This window comes from Adelges cooleyi, unplaced genomic scaffold (genome assembly GCF_023614345.1).
Source record: "Adelges cooleyi isolate 19-005CV unplaced genomic scaffold, UGA_ACOO_1.1 ACOO_flye_CR_arks_rails_tigmint_CR_PRNA_519, whole genome shotgun sequence".
NCBI lineage: Eukaryota > Metazoa > Arthropoda > Insecta > Hemiptera > Adelgidae > Adelges > Adelges cooleyi.
Genome location: NW_026096208.1, coordinates 89492 through 111107, shown reverse-complemented (window position 1 = coordinate 111107; position 21616 = coordinate 89492). Strand labels below are relative to the sequence as shown.

The 21616-nt window shown below is 33.6% G+C and overlaps 1 protein-coding gene across 1 annotated transcript in view; it reads right to left on the bottom strand.

Annotated features, from left to right (window-relative positions):
* Positions 1-21197, bottom strand: part of LOC126842358 (ribonucleoprotein PTB-binding 2-like) — a 39808-nt gene extending 18611 nt beyond the window's left edge. The window contains exon 1 of the mRNA XM_050579295.1: positions 20650-21197. Within this exon, the coding sequence (XP_050435252.1) occupies positions 20650-20937 (288 nt within the window). The 5' untranslated portion in view covers positions 20938-21197. The remainder of the gene's footprint in view (positions 1-20649) is intronic.
* Positions 21198-21616: the final 419 nt, after the last annotated feature.

Sequence of the window (21616 nt, the reverse complement as noted above, 5' to 3'; positions counted from 1 at the left end):
AGTTATCTTTAAGGCGACTGTCTTGCACTTTGCTACACAAACTGTGACTGAAAAATCTTAAAAACGCTATTTTTTTAGATTTTACAAGTAGTCCAAAATAATATTCGTACAGTGTGGTAACTCCACACTTTTTTGTCGTTACAAATATATATTATATATATATATATATTTTTTTTTTTTTTACTAGTATTTACTATTTTATTATTGTTATTGTGACCGTTTTCCTATTACGACGTTTTACATCTATATAAATATATTATTAGATAATAAATATGTTGAATTCCAGTAGTGTAACATTATGTATTTTCTTATAATAATAATAAATATTATATATGGTAAATTAATAATAACAGTGTCTAAACGACAGGTTCGTTTACCCAACATATAACACACAAACAGCAAACAGCTAAACACAATACTACTAATATTCTCGTCGTTTTTTCCTATCATATACACACACTGCACCACAAATAGTAATGACACGGGACGTTATAGACGGTTATTATTATTACTACATAATGTATTACTAACTATTATATACCTACATACATATAATATATTTTTTTTCTCACGCAAAATTCGCCAAACCAAAATAGAAATATTATATTAATATATACTCATTGTACTACACACACACACACAAACCGAGCCACGACGATATTCTCATTTCTATATTATATATACTTAAGGGCAACAAACTTACAAAACGACCGGATGGGAGACCACGTACAGCACAAGGCAGGCAGTCAGACCGCGAAAAAGGAAATAAATAAATAAATAAAATAAAAAAATAGCCTAGAATTCCATTGGCAGCGTAGAGGTATACACGTTGGACAAATTCGTCGAATAACGGTGAAGAGAACAACAGAGATATTCTATTATTATTATTGGGCCATCACAATAGGAATATTCCGAGTAAATAATTATAACGACATAATAATATTTTACACTGCCAGTGTACCTCCCAAGACAATGCCAAGGACGGGAAGTAGACTTTAACAAAAAAAAAAAAAAAACCCACACTAAATTACATCTATTCTTTGTCACCGTAAGTCATCAACCATCGACGTCGTCGTTTTGTGTTTTGTCAATAATAACTTGGAATATATTATTTTTGCTATTTTAGTCCTTTTTATACTTTATAAAGAAATCGTTTACATTTTTCTCGTTGGGCACCAGAAGCCTGGGGATGGTGGGTGATAAGGGGAAAACCATAATTCATGAAAATAGATAACCGATAAAAGATTATTGATAACCTTATCAGCCGATGGAAGATAACTGATAAGAGGCATATAATCTGTCAATCATAAGGATCCAGGGATTTTTTTTCGAAAAAAAACTGACTTAAATGTGTACATCAACGTTGCAAAGATAGACATCTAAAATGATATTGGACATAATAGAATCCTACTACTTGTAGACAGTATTAGTAGTATTAGAAGAACGTCATAATCGTTATACTAGTTTTTTTTTTAATTTCTTTATTTCCATAATAATTATTATTACTCTACGCAATAAACTCCTTGTAATAGGCTTTTATCTCTGCACTAACCAGACACTGTCGTCCACCAAGGCTACCTACGGTTAAGAATAAACAGAGCATTTTTGTTTACACATTTATTTATAGCTAACACATTCAACATAACCACCAGTGAAACAATTAAGGGGATGACGCAAGGAGGGTTAAAAGTTCTCAAGTCGTTTGAAAGTTCCTCAAGGTTTTGAAAACCAAACAAGTAGTTAAACAATGGACTTATAAAATAAAAAATGTACTTTACTGTAACCAGTCACAAGTCCGAAGAAATCAACAAAGAATGTCTAATAATATAATATTAACGGGAGTCTTAAACTGCAAAAATCGACGCACAAAATGTTTATATTTTATGTTTAAACCTATAAAAAAATCTACACTAATAAATAGATCATAATAATCTATGCCAAACACCACGTTGTTGAAAATTTTAAAAGAAACTGTCAGCAATCAGTTAAAAAAAAAAAAAACACTTCTTATCTTGGCATACAAAATTTGCAGTAAATTCAAAAAAATAATAAAAACCGTGTCGAGCAATTTAAAACCAACAAAAAAATACATATTATATAACTTATGACATGCCGAGCACGGTTAGATTAGTTATTTAGGTTAGATCGTTTTTTTTGCACTTATGCAACTTTAAATCTAAAAGGGCTCATTTTTAAGTATTTTCGACTTTTGGAACTTAAATTAAACATTTTTTCACATTTTAAAACAACGTTTAGCATTATTTAAAAACATACACAACCTAACCCTTTTTCATATTTTAACAGTTTATAGACCCTAGGTTCTCGTTTACCCGGCGATTTCAAGGGTTTTCGTTTGTGCACCAAGGTGTTTTATTATGATTTTTTAATTTTGGGGGGGGGCATACGAATCCGTACTTAAAGATTTCCGCAATACCCACGGGGAGGTCACCGGCGTACATTGACACAAGCCTCGGCGGCCGTCGACTAGTTAGCAGTAATTAATACACATGCAAACACATTACAATGTGTGTGTGTGTGTGTGTGTGGTGTGTGAAAGAAATATTTGTGCGTTCGAGCTCCATTAACCTAGAATTTTAATTTTTTTTTTCCACTTAACAGACATTCTATACACATATTATCCGTGATATTTCACACATTAATAAATTAACGATGAAAATGTAAACAAAGCGTTGATCGCTCCTGTTGTGGATTAGATAAAATCGTGTGGTTGTGGTGCACTCTCTAATTAAAGCAATGTAATTTCTAAAGAAAGTGTAAACAAACCGTAAGCCTCCCCAACTAATGAGTCACCACTGGCAAAAAAAATTAATTTGAATGCACTGGAGGGTGCTGCAGTTATCAGTAAGTTCACCATGTGGTTTTATATTATAAAAATCTGCGATTATATTATTGCGCCGCTGTTAGGAGAGCACCTTAAAGTATTGCGCGGTCGGTCGATTGTATTTTTTTTTTTTTTTTTTGGTAGGTAAGCCAAATCGGTATAGGTACACACGACAATCTCAAGGACATCACACGTTTGAGATTTGAAAAAAAAAACACTAAAGGTTGATTGATCGCAGATCCTTGGGGACTGCCCACGGTCGAGGATGAACCGATGGAAATTCAATAAAAAAATATATACATATAATAATAACAAAGGTACATCGTGCGCCCTGACCAGAGATGTCAAGAATAAATTGAAAAATTTTGAAGTCCTAAAACCAATGACTAAAATAATTATTTACCACACAACAGCAGCAATAACCTAACCTATCGATACAGGCGCTACACCGTACATGTTCTCAATTATTTTTAAAGCCTATCAAAAACACTGCCCTGGAATAGGTTACCGAATTCAATTATAAGTTATCACGAATCACGATATAACATAACAACACGTGTATTTTATTTTATACAATTTACACGTCCGACCTTATAGTATACGTCATGACAGCCCTGACCTTATAATATACCACCGAGCCAGGCGTATTGATGTAATATGAAGATCACAAAAAAAAATTTATGATTATGGGGGGGAATAATGTGGTAAAACCGCGAAAAGGGGTCAACTGGCAGAAAAAAAAAACTACACAATATTTATACAGGCTAAACTGGTTTCCAAGCCGAACCCAAACGACGCCGGAAATGCGATTATTCAAAATGGATTACACGAAAATGGGTGGCAAAGAGAAATTTTGCGGCAAGAAACGGCTAAAATATTTGCAGCCGCCGAAAAGCTACTAAAAAAATTACAATTTTTCAACAGATAACAAAATGTGCAACTATGAGTCACTCATTTATGGATTTCGGTTAAGTACGAAGGGAGAAAAAAGCATGTTGACGACAGAAATAATGTAGGTTTTCAACTTAAAAATCTTAAATAAATAAGAAATCATTTATCTTTATAGAGATTTTTCGATATTTTAAACTTATCAATCGTCCCGAATTGAACTCAAAAAAACAGTTAATCCTTTTGCTGTAGCAATAATAAAACATTTTAACTTTGCCATTGAAAGAACATTTTTAATTTTACCGAAAGTATAAAAAAATGTTACCTATTTTCATTTAATTACTTAGGAAAATCCGTTTAACGCAAGAAAATAATAGTAATTTTGTAGTTTTTGTTTATATTAATAATATATTTTCGTTGGATTATTTTACAATGCAATAAAATAACCAAATATTTATCTTTTTGTTTTTAGGGTATATTCTAGAGCGTTACTCAATTTGAAAATTAAAACTTTCAAGTTTAGCACGATATACTATAAAATATGTTCTAAAAAAAAAAAAGATGATGATTTTTTTGTACAAAGCCTAAGTGCATAACGTTACATTATACAGCATAATATTATAGAAAATGTGAGCACAATAACCGAGAAGCAGCCCTCCTAAACACGGTGCTACATTTTTTTTGGGGGGGGGCTTGTAAGGTCAAAAGGGACAAACCCTCGGGTAGGCTACACATTACATGTGTAACAAGAGATGGGTGATTTTGGTATTCTTTTTTTTTTTCACAGGAAAACAACTATAGCTATCGATTTAGGATACTATTACCAACAACGGCAAAGCATTGACGAGCCCTAACAAAAATAAACACAAACGTTTACCCTATTTTTTGGGGACAAGGCGGTTAAATATTACTCATTTTTCATATAATTTCAACAACAACCATTTGGTCGCTCATTGAAATATCCTTTAATAAAAAGTTTTATCCGAATTTCACACGAGATGGTGATTTTTCCAATGAAATAATTATGTCGGCTAAACAATTACCTGATCAAATATATTTTAAAAAGAGTAGTTTTAAATAATGTAATGAAAAATAACCATTTTTCGATAACCAGTTTTGAGTAAAGAATTTGTTATAAGCATTTAAAATTTTTCAGAAGAACAAAGTGTGTTTATAAATAACATTTCATTTTACTTTGTCCAATACATACAAGAGCTGTGGCTATTTGACTTTTAAAAGTCACCCCTTAGAATTATCCTTAAAAATAATACTATTAACTTAAATAAAATTTAAAATTTTAGATCATCTACATTATAGTGAATTTATTTGGAATATTTTTGTTGGCTAATAGAATAATATTTCATAGAAAAAAAACTGCACTGTAACATGACATTTCAATAGGTAATCCTGGTGCTGTATTTATTGTCATGTTGACATTTTTTTTTGCTATACGGGTAAAGTCGGGCCATTGTTCGAATACAATTTTATCTAAACAAGATAATATTGTGGATAGAGCCAATTAGTTTATACGTTTGTACAGCATAAAAATAACCAACGACTTTCCGACCAATAAAATGTCAATAACGAATCACGATAGGGCTAATCGACTGTTTCGATATTGCAACAACGCGGGCTCTACTATAGAAACTATTTTTAATAGTAGCAACATATTATTATAATGACTTTTTGTTCTCGACAAAATAATCATAATTAACTCTTCAGTTTAGACTTTAATTGGTTATTACTTATTGCCCTGTTGAGATTCGAATCTCTGCTTAGAGGGCAGCTGTTGTGTGCAATTTTATGAGCCTGAATCTGATAAGTTTATCAGAAATATTGCGAGTCACATATTATTCTAAAAAAAAGTGTTAAAGTCACGTATGTTCTTGAATGCACTTGGTTTACTTCCTTATGAGTGTAATGTTACGATTTATGACACATGTTAAACGCCTAGTCGATCAATACAAACTGATTAATTTAACTGGGTTTTTTTTTTTAATTATATTGGTCCAGTGTAAAAAAATATAGTATTGCACATTTTCAAGTATAGCCAATGGCATTTAATCGTTTACTAAATAAGATATTTTTTGTACAACATACTGGTCTGGAATTCAACTCATAAAAGCTGAAATGTCTCTGAAAACTACTCTGATGGTTTTCGAGACAACCGTTCCGTTTACAAAAATTAGTTCCAAAACCAAAAAAATGTACATTGGTTTGGCCACAAAATTAGTCGTTTTCAGCTAGTTAAAAATATGTTGGGTTTTTTACGAATGTTATGTTATTAAATGTCAATAAAATACATTAATTAGGCAAAAAATGGTTTTACTAACACACTCGTTTATTCTAAATAAGACATAAATTAACAACAAGTCTGTAATAAAAAAACACACCTATGATTTTTTAATGAATATTATCATTTTATTTTTATTATCAACAGTAAAAATACGGACTCTGAGTAAAATAATTGCGGGAAAAAATCAATTACAGCATATCGGTAGTAGTATTGTTTTATATGGAGCTGAGAAAGTATTGTTTTTACAATGTTTTTTTATTGTTTTTTTTTTTTTGGTCTGGACCCAACGATAATATATTCTAAACCCCTGAACAGATTTTTACAAGTAGCAACAATTTCAAAATCATAAGTGAAAAGGTACTACTTTATTGGTCCAAAAATTAAAAAAGTTCTCCTCTTCCCTAAAAAATCTTGAAAACACCTAAAGAATTCTACAAATCTTTTTAACTTTAGATATTTATTGAATAGGATAATAAAAAAACGTATTTTGTACATTCCTGTATAAATTTCAATTCATAAAATAAATATCAAAATAGCTTAAGTTAAAAAAAATTGACAAATCTTATTCAATTGAATTTATTTACTCTTCCTGTTTTTAAATAAAAGGGTGGAGTCATTTTAATAATAATAATATTTATTTTTAAAACATTATTATTTATTATATTAATATAATATAAACTTATTTAACAGACATAACATTATTTTATCACTATAATAATAGTTGAAAAAGATTGAAGTCAACTTATCACAAAATACACCAAAATGAGAAAAATAGTGACTCCACTCAACAAACCCTCTTTTGTTTTTTATCGAATAATAATAATACACTTTGACCTAAACTATAAACACAGATTAAAATATAAAATGTAAACAAACTTTAACAATCCCACGCTATTGTGACCAAACAATGAAAAAAGAATAATCCTTCTGCAAGTGAGGTCAAAGAAATATTGTCAAACATATTCTGTAACGTTATGACCATCGACAATCGTTAATCAACCACTACTCGTTATCAGTATTTCATATCAGTTTACGTTATTATTGTAATAGTGTTTACAATATTTTCGGCACTATAATTTGACCCTAAAGCTGTGTCAAGTTGAAACCAATCAAAAATCGTTATTTGAAAATATATTGTGGTCTGCAGGTTGTAATCCTTTTAATTCTTAATACTATATACACATCATTATGCTTATCGTTTACTAATTATTTTACTGTTGACATTTTCACTATTTACTATTTTACTCAAAATATAATTTATGTTTAAACTTGATATATATTATTATACTATTTACACACACCGCGAGGTACTCCCCGATTGTGTACTCAAGTTGTGTAAATAGTGTAGTAAATACAATACACCCCACTAGAGAGTTTTAATAATTTTTGTTAACTCGTTATATATTATAATATTATGTTATTCTGTCATCTGTACCGTTCGCCTCGTGGGCGTCGTCGTAATCGTCTTTAAAAACGACAAATAGATAAATTAATAATTGTAGAAAAAACAACAATGTGTGAAATAATATTATTCCAATAGGAGGAATTTGCAAAACACCGATTGTCATAGCTTTTTGATTGCACACCACAACGACAAAGGAGCAACACATAATGTCATCGTAGACCCGAGAGGAAAGAGGTGGTCGTCCTATACCGCAGCACCAGCCGCCGCCGCCGCCACATAATAGGTACAACACACGCGCATAGCTGTATATATAATATACCTACGGCCAGTCCATCTCGCTATAAGGTAACCGCGGCGGCGGCGGCGGCGGACAACCCAACGCCGTGGTAGTGAACTTGCCGCGGACCGGTGCCATTGACCGGCGACGTTTCAAGGTTCCAAAGCCGTTGTTCTACTACCACTACCACATAATAATATTCTATCCGTGGCGGTTGTTACCACCACTACTACTATGGCCCGGCAGCTATACACACACACACACACACAACATCGACAACAGTGTATTATAAATATTATATACAACTATCAAACCGCCACCGCCACCGCTGCAGCCACTAGAGTATATAATAAATAAAAATAAAATAATATTATACAATGTTTCTTATTTTTTTGTAAGTTTTTTTTTAGGTTTTCTTCGGTAACCGGCCCGGCCCGCCGCCGCCGCGTTACGGTTCGACCGTCGTCGATGATGCGCCTCGGCTACATTCGTTACACCTAGTGGGTATCTCTTATGATGGCTGCACTACTACTCTGTACTAGAACAACAACAACCAGTGCATTTGTTTATGAACAATTTATATAATACTACCTACTACACTATACCGGCAAACAGGTGCACGACGACGGCAACGAACCCCGCCGAATCGACCGATTTTCCCCGAGGAAAAAACGACCGGCAAAGTGCGATCGAGTTGGGTGTTTTGTTCCAAGTTAGGACTCCAAAAAATATAGAAATGATCAAAGATGAGAGATGAAATCGCTTAGAGAGTAAAAATATATATATATATACATGAACTGTAACTTCATAATATTACAATATTCACCCTATACTCGGCAACGAAGTAATCAACAAGGCCAGCGACAGTGTGACCACACTAAATAATAATAATGAAAACTTTTTTTTATAGGTTATAATTAAACACTGCCCAGTATAATCCTTATCGACTGTTATAATATTACAACTGAAAAGACATTATTTTATTTTATCACAATATATGGCGGTTGTAGTAGTGAAGCAAACTTAACATAAATGTACCAGGTAAGTCACACTGGTCACACTGTAGCTAGCCTATTAGCTTACTTCACAATATTTTACTTATTGTCACCCTCTGGCATAAACAGTGCGATTAAGTTTAAGCACTCCACCTCCCGTCTCGAGTTTTTTAAGTGACAAAATCACTTTCAGGAAAAAAAACTCCTCGAAGCAAAACTGTTAACCTGTTTAATGTGTTTATAACGATGTTATTTAATTGTTTGGGGTTTCTCGATAAGAAAATAACGTAAGTAAGTATGACATCAATATTTGAGTGAAAATGTGAACTAGGCCATTGAAAATGTATTACCATTTTGAAAGACACATATTTAAAAAAAAAATGTAATTAAATAAAAAATATTTTCGAAAAACAACGTGGCCTACGTTTAATTGACTTGTATACTCGACGAAAAACATTTGTCCAGTACTATCAAAAATCATCAGGTAAGGTTAGATATTACATTTTATAAAGTCTTTATCATGTCTGAGGGGGTAAAGGGTAAATATTGGCTCACAATTAATCGAGTAGAGAAACGTTCACCTATAGCCAATGACTCAATCGAGGCCCAGCCGGATTTTGTTATAGAAATCATTAATCTCGAAAGATCTAAACAGTAGGCACAAACAATATAATCAACCTTTATTGAAATAGAAATTCCCAATGAGAATCTTCAGCTACAACAGAACAATATAAGAAAAAGTTTCGTGATACGTTATTATTTATTATTGTAATGTATAACTATTGTTCGACGGTTTTTTGTCCATTATTATCAGTGTATTCGAAAGGATTGTTTTCATTTTTTTTTTCAATCTGGTAATTTAACAGGGAAACGGCGTACGATTTATTAACGAACAAATCTCTTCTTAAATATTATTTGGACATTTTTTTTAAAGACAAATTATGTATATAATTATATACAATGTAAAATGTGACAATATTAGTGCAACAACAACACACTTGTAAACAACGATCAATGCAACCCAACAGGATTTAATTGAATATCTGAAAATAAATTTTCCTGTTAATTAATTGTGCAGCAAACTGTCGACGTCGTTTTTTGATAGGAAAGATGAACACACATTGTGAGAGGGGAATTTTGATTTACAACACAACCGACTCGTTTTGAAAACCCGCATTTTGGTAACCTCGTTGAACAATTAATAATTATTATAAGCCATTAGTAACAACGATTTGTCCCTATGAAACATATTTGAAAAATTACAATTGCATTTACAACGACCTGATTTCACGGCAGTATGTCAACACTGCCTTTTTGAAAAATGATCTTCTGCACTATGACTCAAGAAAAGTATCTAGATATTTTTCCAGCCTTTAATTTTATCAATCGTTAGTTTTTTTTGCTTTTTCGATTTTTGTTAACCGTATTGTCACAATCCAAGGTTGCTATATATTTTTTTTTTAGTATATCATATCGAACATAACAATATTAGGTTCACACAAATGTATTTTTAACTGCGCCGTGTAGCATGTATAATTATGAGTCATGACTGTGGCGGGGCATTGGAGGAGCCAATGTGTGTAAATATTATATGGATCACAACTAATAAGCCCTAGTGGAATGCGGATACTGATCAAAAAACATTTTAGGAAATCATAAAAACAAAAAAATACTGTGAAAATCTTTAACCCGGTCTAGTAGTCGTTTTCAAGACTCTGTGCACGTGGAAATAATTTAAATTATTCAAGTATGAATGATTTTAACGGTTTGTGCAACGCGATGACCACAAAAGGTGCACTAAAGGACACAGTGGTAATAATTTTGTTTGATAATGGCATTGTTTGATATTGGCATTGTTTGGCCGGCTCCTCGATCGACCGTATGGAATACTAAACGATTGATGAGCAAAAAAATTTGTAAAAAAAAAAAAAATCAGTTTCGCAAGTGAATAATACTATATAATTTTTAACTACGTCACGTACCCGTTACGCGAAGGTTGAATAATTATTATCATTACTATTGCTGCTGTCGCTTATCGTGTAGTCAAGGCATTGGTAGAAAGGCTATATTATATAGGTACAATCGCACACAGTCCATTTTGTTAAATATATATTATTGTACTAGCAAGAAGAAAAAAACCACAGAAAATAACCGCACATTGAAAAGACCCTCAAAAAAAAAAAAACATTATGCATAGTGTAACAGAACAACTAGATGATTAAAATAGTCTAAAATATGAATAGATTTTTATTTCAGACCAAAAGGCATAACGACGCCTAGACAAAATTTTAACAAGATAATTTGAAAAACGCACAAAATTAACACACAAATTGAAAAAAAATACACAAATAAAGTTCACAACTGGACTGAACTTGACCTAACCGTTTTTTGGGAAATGCACATATTATTATGATTTATTTATGATTTTTTAAAAAGTCATTTTATAATCTAAACATCTATCTACAACTTGATCTTGGAACTTCCTCAAAAATAAACTTATATCTAGATAAACTCTTGATCTTTAATTGTATTCGCAGTCTTCCAGAAAAAAGCTCATCTCCAAAGACAAGCCTGAGACGTTTTGAGTACATTTTCTTTAAGATTATGATGCATACCAATTAGTTAACAAATAAATAACTTTTTTTTTTGTTTTTTAATTATTCATTTAGAGAAAGTTATTGAAATCGTGGTATAGTAATTGTTTTCTATGAAATAATTTGTTTAGTTACAAAAAGTTTTGAAGTCAAGTCCTAATTATAATTAATCGTGAAAAATGTAATTAAATATTCAAGCTCAAAATACTATTTTATAGTGTAATAGTAAAGTGTGACTATTTATACAGTGCGATTATTTACATTACATCATTGTGCTAGCAATAGGAAATTAAAATATGTATGTCACTATTTGACTTCAAATAATTACCCATAAATACTACCATTTGAGATGATATTTTTTACTAATAAAATTTAATCATATTAATAAAAAATAAAGGATTTTATTGATAACTTTTTAGTATAACATATTATTATTATTTCTCTGAACCGAGGGGGGGGGGCACTGATGATAAATATAATATACATAATATCTGATTAACAACACTTAAACAAGAGCCAAAGGATGTTTTTATTTGAATTAATTACACAGGCGTTGTACCTTCTAAGGTTATATATTTTTGTTTTTACATTACCTATATATATATATATAAATTAAGACTCTCAGCAGAGTATATCCTCTAGCCCTAAAGTTTTTTGAATTGCCTCCGATGGATTAACATAATTTACATTAAATAGACACCGGTAACACCTATCACAGTCCGAATGGAGCAACCAAGATAAAGTACTTATTAACGCCGAGGAAACGGTTTTTGTGTGTGTAATTCCCACGTGCCAAGTATGTTTTTCTCCAAACGAGCATCATCAAAGCGACGCACGAGTATACGCTATAATAATAATTATTATCATTATTTCCATCGTCGTCGAGTAGAAGAACAAGAGGCCCACGCTTTATACACGAATATGGGTTATGAGGCGTCAAACAATAATAACAAAAAATTAAAATTAAAATAAAACCACTGGAAAAACGCGTTAATAATGAATAGAAAACCCGTGGGCACCGCCGTCTCTTTTGGAGACCATCGGCTTCTCGTTCAGGACATTAACAATGGAAAACGCAGAAATAGATGCCATTTAAACTCTTATAATATTATACTATATGTACATTTTAATTGCGCGCCAACGAGTACCGTCATCTTTTTTACACACCTTATTGCCTCATTGTGTATAAGACCCGGATTTGTCTTTGTTTCGACAAACAACACCAGCACCCTCCCCTTCTTTTTTTTTTTTTTTGAGAAATCATAACTACACTACTAACACAAACATATACAACACAAGCAGATAGTGACGGAAATTCTCAAATTCAACACACAAATGTGCGTGCTCTAACCCACCTAAACGAAACCTAGCCTTATCTAAACCAACTGAACTCCACTTAGTAGTAGTAACTGACCTAAGTAAACCTAAACGAACACTGTAAAATTATCGACCAGTGTGAAGATTGCAAAACCAAAATACCTTCTCAGCTGGCATCAAAGCCGGAAATCTAGCACAATTTGAATTGGCACAGCCTGAACTGAGCACAGTAAGAGTTGATAAAATTTAATGTTTGTAAGCCCAAATTAGCCTTCAAAATCCACACTTATGGTTCTTTTCATAATGAATACAAATGTTGTTGACATTCTTCGTTTATATTCATGTTAAAGTTAAAGGTCAGATCTTCTGCTTTCGGTCTGATTTTCAGCTGTAAAGTCCTAAAATGCAAATGATTCTCAAGGGGAAGGGGTGAACTTTTTCAATTTTTCACCCAACAAGTACCTTTTTCTTGAGACCGAATTATTATATAATTACCGATGACTTGTGACCGGCATTATCTATAGACCAATTTTCGACCGAACCGAGATGAGTGGCAACGGCTTCACCTTGATGATAATAATGATATTATTATTGTAAACGTTGGCGCGAATAAAAAATGATTACTCTGACCAAGGTCTCCCTCCTCTCTCTCTGCCACCATCTCCTCGTGTTTTACTATCTATTCGAATTTTATTATTACATACTATACATCCTTGCCCGTCGCCAACGGATGTACAACAGAACAATCGCATTTCCTAGACAACTCCTCTTTTTTTTTTCAAAAAACACACATACATACCAAGTTCTAAACTGACGTTTGGATAATAATTAATGGGATATTATATATTATTTGCAACGCATTATGAGGGGGGGGGGAACTTGGGTCCGGTTATTTTCGAATCGGTGACGGATAAAAATTAAAAAAAAAAAATCAACGACTCGGGCAAGGTGATAACCGACTATATTATTGTTTTATGATTATCTCACGTGTTACATACCACCACCACCCCAGTTGCTGCTGTACGATCAACTGGTGTTCATTGGCGGGGGTCAAGGGTTCACGGTTTAACAATATTCACGTCACCGGATCGTGAGTCATCGAAAAAATATAATAATATTATACACAGTGTTAACTTTGGCCAGGTAGTGTAATAAATGCTGATACCCTCCGTCGCCAATTTAATAGTGCCTACAGTTTAAAATAATCGCCACAGTAAATTCTATACACAGACAATCCGGTTTGGACGACACACAACACCACACGGTATAATATCCGAACAGCTGTTCTTTTCAATCGACCACGAGAATAGACATTAGTACTGCAAAATAATTATATGTATGTAGTAGTAAAATTGATTTTGGATACGAATTTGGCCTTAGCATATTGCTGACAGCAATAATTTTGCATAAATCGCCTCTACGGCTATTGTAAACAACTATTCAATTAGAATTTTCCAACTAATAATTAAACGTTAATCTTGTCATAGTTTTGGATTTAGCAGAGAAAATAGAGCAAAAAACTTGACAGAAAAATAAATTTACATTTGGCAAAGAAAAAATTATTAAACAAACGAGTGCTTGTAAGACAAGTTGGAAAATTTAGAACTTACTGACAACAGCGCTTAAAACCGTTACTATATGCTCCTATACTATAACTATATTGCTTAAAATTTGATTTTTAATTTTACTAAAGTAGGAGATAACATTATCTCGAGTGCATTTAAACACTAAAAATTTGTTTTATCGTCCAATTTTTTTTTTATCATTTAGCAACATAAAGGAAAATGCTAAATAAAGAACAGTAAAAACAATTCTAATTGGAAATGATAAAATCAAATAAACTGTCGATTTTACACGAAAATTCGAATTTCAAGTACCTAAAGTGATGTAATATGTTATTTAATTTTTTAGTTTTAATTTTTGACCAAGTCGTGCAAACTTAAAAATAACGTACAACTTAATCAAATTTAAAAACTGTCGTTTCCCGCGTTCAGAGTATTTGTTGTAGATACATACTCTTTGGTGCGTCCAAGGACTTTGTATATTAGCAGACCATTTCGGTTTTTATTTATTTATTATTGTTTATATCATAAAATCTTTTAAAAGTATAGCGACAAAAATTATATCAAGACAACAAATACATCACTGTTTAAAATCTATTGTCCACCACTTTTTTTTTTAAAAGTATTGACTGACAAATAGTTTGTTTGAAGTCAAAGGACGATTTTTTTAATATCATCACTAAGCCCCGCCAAAACAATACTAAAAAAAAAAAAACAATAAAATATATTATAAAGAAACTGTTTTGTTTACACGGTAATAAATTTGTCGGTCACACAAAAGGGTCCCATAAACACTGTCTTACTACAACAGCTATGGCTCAAGGTCAGTGCTCAGAAAGGATTTAAAATGCGGATAGGTCACCGTACATGATTTGGATTACAATATACACAATTTAACTGAATATATACATACAAGTGGTGTGTAATAATGAATAACGACAATACAATGGATTAAAAGGTCAGAAAAGGGTCGAAATTGATCATTCTGTACACTTCCTTTCCTGTTTATCTCGAAAACATATCCGCCGGCCACAATTGGATTGTAAACACCATTATTGCACCACAAATGCCTATGACAATATTATGCGCCAAGGCTATATTTATTTAATATAATATTTTATTATTGGAGTGACTTATAAATGGGGTTCGAAGTAAGGAATAATCACAAATGCAGGGAAAAATAACCTGGCAAAAAAATACTAAATAGTCACATTATTAACCTATGGCGGAAACGTCAAATCAAATAGTTTCATTTAGAAAACGACAGGGCTGATGTGGGCGATTAGCTCACCACCTCACCGTTAGTTACCTACTTTACTTGGTCTTTGTACTTGTTTTTCCCAGTAGTGGGCTCGTGTTTTTCTTAAATTTTTGCATGCAAACAACAATTATTTTACCTACCAAACGACGTCAAGATGATATTTCTACAGCACATGTGGGAACCGCTAAGGAGAACCACTGCCTACAAATGTATTAATGTATTGTTGCCACGAGGGGCCATAATGACCCTACTAAGAGGGAGGGTGCGAGTCCCGACAAAAAGGTCGTTTTCTCTTGACGCACACTTACATTGGAAACTAACTAAGGGAAAAAACAGGTACACAGACCGTCCAAATAAAATTCCTTTGTGGTTAACGATGGCGACGACGACCAGAGGAAATATTATAACAACACAATATCACATCAGTGACGACGGTTAGTTTCCAGAGAAATTTAAAAACAGAACTAGGGTAATCAAGTAGGTAAATAATACAAATATTATATAACCTGGTTAATCGGATTTTACCTGACCGACAATTAAAGCGCAAATGGCAATCGTTAATGAATCATTTTTACAAAGGCTGATCACACCACCTAAAATTCAGTGGTAGGTAAACGGAATAGAATTATCGCTTGAAACCTAACCTGCCCTAACCCGAATGGTAATTTTCAATACAAAACAAATAATTTTCCCATTGAAAGTAGTCGGTGTCGTGTACCTACAAACAAGATACTAACCTACTCACCAGAAAATGTCTTGAGGTAAAGAAAAAAAAATACTCGAGTATTGTATTATCATAAAAATTGTGTCAGACAAAAAATGGTGAATATTGTAGTGGTTTAAATAAGATAATTTCAAAAAAAAAATGTTTTAACTTAAACGGCAACGTATACATTTAATTTTCTTTTAAATTTTTGAGTAATTTGCTGATAATGTCAACGAATGAAGTTATTATTTTATTTTTAAAGATTGAAACTTCTATAACTACACATTTTGAATTATTTTAAGAGAAATTGGGTTGTCTTGTCCTTAATCAACCACCCTGTATGTAAATTCTAGAACTTGATACTATTACACTTTTTTCTGTTATTTTTATCCCAAGGTTGGCATTACTGACATTTAATGTGTATTCTCATGTAACAGTCTCAAAAATGTCTTAAAAAAAAAACAATAAAAGCTTTTTAAAAATATTCTAAGAAATTTACAGTGTATCAGGGGAGGCTCATATTTTCGTATGTCTTATAGATAACGCACGTTTTGAACCAACGATATAAGGTTTTAAAAAAAAACAAAAAATCTAAGACCGATAAATTGGTACAAACCGAAAACCATCTATTATCTGTTTGAAATAAGATCAGACCTGCGTAGAAACTGAAACGCACAATTCCTAATCTTATTTTGAACAGAATATAAGATAAGCTCTCGGTCTTTGATTTTATTCATATATTATTAAAATAATATAAACTTACTCGGTTTCCCACGAAAAAGTGCATCTCCAGAAGACATCAATTTAAAAAAACACGAGACACAACCAAAAATCTGAGAAAAATATGGTCAAGAAAAAAAATGTCTACGGTATTTGCATTGTTCACGTTTGCCAAAATACTAAGATATATATATAATACATTTGTCCGTATAGAACGCGCGTCACGATTCCGAGAAACGTCAACACACCTTTTATATGATATTATTATTATTTTTCCAACGATGGCGACGGCCGATGGCCGAGGTAACCACTTTGGTATCGCCGGTAACACGACAAAAGACCACGACCGAACGGTGTGGTGGGGAGGAGGGAGATCTTCTTGGAACGGTAATTTCGAATTTTACATCATACACGGTAATTATTATAGTGCTATTGTTATTGTGTGTCAATGACAACACACGCACAATTTGATTGCAGATGAAAAATTAAAAAATTCTATTTCAAATTTTGCAATCGTTAATGGCCGCCAGTGGGGTCTCCGTCGCGTTAGTTAATAATTATCGCCGAGATTCTACGGGTCAAACCTTTTTATTATTCTACAATTAACCATAATAATATTAATAATAACAGTGCAAGAATAATAATTGTTCAAATCGAACCGTAATCGTTATTGGCAATTCAAAAAGGGTCAGTTGAAAAAAATAATTTAAACATACGCAGTAAGTACACGACGACGTTTCGACATACCGTAATAAGAAGAATAGGGTTTTAATTATTATTATTATTATTATCATCATCATCATCGACATTTGGCGGTTATTGATAAAACTATTATTGTTATTATGCCGACTAATAATATTCTACGCGACGTTGAAAAAAGGAATGCGCGGTACGCAGAAAACATACACAATGAGTAACAATGCCCCAATACACCGAAATTATTACAGTAACCCAAAACACAACACTAATGGACTGATTAATAATATTGGCAAAGCGCGTTTTGAAGAAATAAAAATAGAATTAATGTTGTTTCTTCACATTATTTGTGTATGGAAATAATTTTAGGATAAATTAAAAGATGGCGGCCCCAACCGAAAATCATTGTTTTTACATTAAATATGTCTTCTTTGATTTAATGATGTCTACTCTGCGATTTAATATTGTAAAATTACTTGTTGGGATTATTCAATATTTCAATATAAAAAAAAAAAAATTCCAAAAATTAGTCTTTTGAACTGGCTATTCGCGTTGGAGCTGCTGCCGCCGCCGCCATGTTAAGCTATGATAAGATTGGAAAAACTAATATTTTTATTTTAATATAATATTATTGTCCTTTTAAACAACAGCCGAGTACTTGTTAAAATTATCGGAAAACCATATTTCGGACACGGATATATTAATAATATTTATATACGGGAGTATTAACCACCCGTTCCGGTAACGTATCCGTTCCGACGCCATTAACTGTTATCACAAATTATTTGTTTTTTCTTCTACTCAAACAGGAAGCGTGTACAAAGACTGTCTTAGTACGTCTTAAGTTTTTTTTTTTATTATTATTAAATTTAATACGAGGAAAATAAAATTGTGCAATATCTGCAATGACGCGTCGGTAACGAGTAAATCGCTAAACGCATTAAAAAAAAAAAAATGAACAATAATAATTAAAGAGGCCAAGTGCGAAAACAATAATTTTTTTTCCCCGCCAAATTTGTCAAGTCGAAGCAAAATAATATACATCTATTTTTCGAACACACACACACGATTATCCGTTTTTTATTATATAGAAATCCTCAGTAGGAGAGTTCAACACACAAAATCTTAATAATTATATAATATTATAATACATCAAACGGGTCTCTCGTCGTCTACAAAGACAAGTTTTTCGCGCCAATAAAACGACAATGGCCGTGACGTCGTTCATTTTTTTTTTTTTTTACAAATAACATTAAAACCGTCATTTTGTACTAGTACTACAATGTAATTTGTATAATATATTATAATATACAAGGTGGTGACTCATTAATAATTCACGATAGCACAATGTATCGAGTAAGTAAATCGATTCACCTGCAATTTGTCGGTTTTCAGCACTGAGAAAAAACGTTATGCTTGGTAGAAAAAAAAAGATTAATATCAAAAAAAAATGTTACAATGTCAGGTTAGAGACATTTAACGGTTGATAACGTTAAAACATATTTATCACAAAATGGTCTATGGCTTTTTTTCAAATCCGATTGTGTGCTTAAACGTACGTTTCAATAAAAACAATTTTATTTTTCATTATCATTATTAGGCGCATCGCATAGAATCATGTAAAAGTACTATGAGTAATACGAGTAACAGGAATTTCCCCACAATACAGTATTATGATAATAAAGTTTTATAATAACGACGATAGATTTAATCATGGTTATTGCTTAGTCTATTTCGAGCGACGTCATCGCATGCACATTTTATTTTTTTTTAATAGACAAATTAACAATCAAGTAGTAAAAAACTGCGATTTTGCACTAAAGAAGACCTAAGACCCCCTCGTAATGCATGTGTAACCATACAGTAAAAAAAAAAAGGAAGTTAGGTTAAGTATACTGTATTCCGAGTATAATGTAAAAATTTAACTGGAATAATTTGAGAAACATTTTTTTTTATAATTTTATATCCTCAACTATACGCGAATGGTTTAAATTCCAAAACGGCCTTTGCAGAGATATTTATTAAAGTCGTTTGAATTAATATAGTCGAATTTTGACACAAGGAGAGCAACCACTAGAAAATTTCTTTTTATTTGTATTACAGCTAGTCCAAGCGCATTTGGGAAAAATTGTACCCTTTTTAAAAATGATCCAAACACACGATGAATACAAATGATATGCCCTTCCCCCCTCGAAAATGGTAGGGTCTCCACTACCTGGTACTTGACAAATGGGTATAACATCATGGCGACCTCTCGTCGCGGCTTAAGTACAGAGGATAGGCTGAAGGGCTATATTTTTTTTTCGAGAGAGATTATACCGGGTATGTTGGCTATGCATGCGAAAACCGGTTTACAAAAAAAAAAAAAATTACAACATTTAAAATTCGAAACAGCCGCCAGAGTTTTTCCCGCCAAACGATTATCGTTAAAATGGCGGGAGGTCGACAATTTTTTTTTCCCGAGGGTAGAGATTAATTAAAGCCAGTAAACAACGACAAAGGCGGCAAATAATAATAGTAAAAAAAAATAATTTGTTATCGGCAAGCGGTCTATAACGATTTCGGGAAATCCTAACGACAGCCGTCAATAATCTTGTCGACATAATAATTACCCATCACGTCGGAAGTCGGCCGGGTTTTAAATTTAGAACCGGGTTTTCGATTCGACCGCACCACCGATCTAGTGTCTTAACAAATCTAATGGAAAACAAATTCCTAAAAAATCATAATACAGTCCAAAAAAACAAAATATAGAAATCATGTAATTTCCTACAAGTCCCAAATAAGATGGAAACAATCATAATAATAATAATAATAACAAGGGGGAAACGGATGCGGTATCGGCGCGGCGGCGGCAGACACCGAGGTCGACGTTGCCAAAGGTCAAGCGCAGCCCGCGGGGGGAACCGCCAACGGACTTCCGCGCAGAATATACCCCCCACGTGTGTGTGTGTGCGGTTCCGGCAGCAAAAAAAAAAAACCCCACCAAAATTGTACATAATATACTAGGTAGTACACCTAGTTTGAATGTTAAATGTAATAATTTTTTACTTAAAACGAAAAAAAAGAGCCGAGAAAAAAAGAACTCACTTCTTCGGTGACGGAACGGGGCAAGTGCTTGAGCTGGAGCTGTCGGTTCCGGTGGAATTTCGTCTTGGCGTCTTGCACTTTGCGCTTGATCTCCTCCTCGGGCTCCTCGGCCCAAAAACGTTCGGTGGACGCGGTCGCCTGCAGCACCGGGTGGACGCCGCCGTGGCCGTGGCCGGCGCCGACCGCGTTCCAGTAGCCCTTGTTGGGGTCGTCCAGCTTGCCGTAGTCAAACCGCGGACGGTGGTGTCCGTCGGCGGCGAACACCGACTTGGCCGTTTCGGTGGTCATCGTGTGTGCGTGCTGTTGGAAAAATGCGCGCCTTAAGTCTTAACGGTTTTTTCGCCTAGTCTCGAATCGCGCGCGCGGGGGGGGGGGATGGGGGTGCTAAGAAGTGGGAAAAAAAAACCGCGAACGAATCTTTTCTTACAATAACAATTATTTCGGCGTGTGCATATCGTCGTCGGTTACGTCGCCCGGGGTACGCGTGCGGCGCGCGAGCGTGGTATATCGGTAATAACGAGCAAATACGTTGCGAATATTAATGATGACAAAACATATATCGGCGGCGGTTTTTTTTTTTGAATTTTTATTTTTTTTTTTTTTTTTAACGGCGTTGTCGTCTACAACGTTCGCGGGCGCCCGGACGGATGACAATGAAATAACGACGACGACGACGCGCCGGCCGCCGGGAAGAGCGCGCGCGACGTACGCACGCGCGTCCACCGTACCGGCTCGATCGGCGCGCGCACGCCGCACGCACATGTTCCAACGACTCGGCGTCCGCGTCGGTGCCAATAACCGGCAACGGCTACCCAAACCGGTAGACGCGACAGCACCGGCGGCCACCGGCCGGGGGCAGGGTTGGCCAAAATACGGAGTGTGTGTAATGTTACCGCGTTCTTTGTTTTGTCGGGCGTTCGCTGTGTATGTAAAATCGCCCTGTATGCGAACGGCGTCGGCTCGCGGT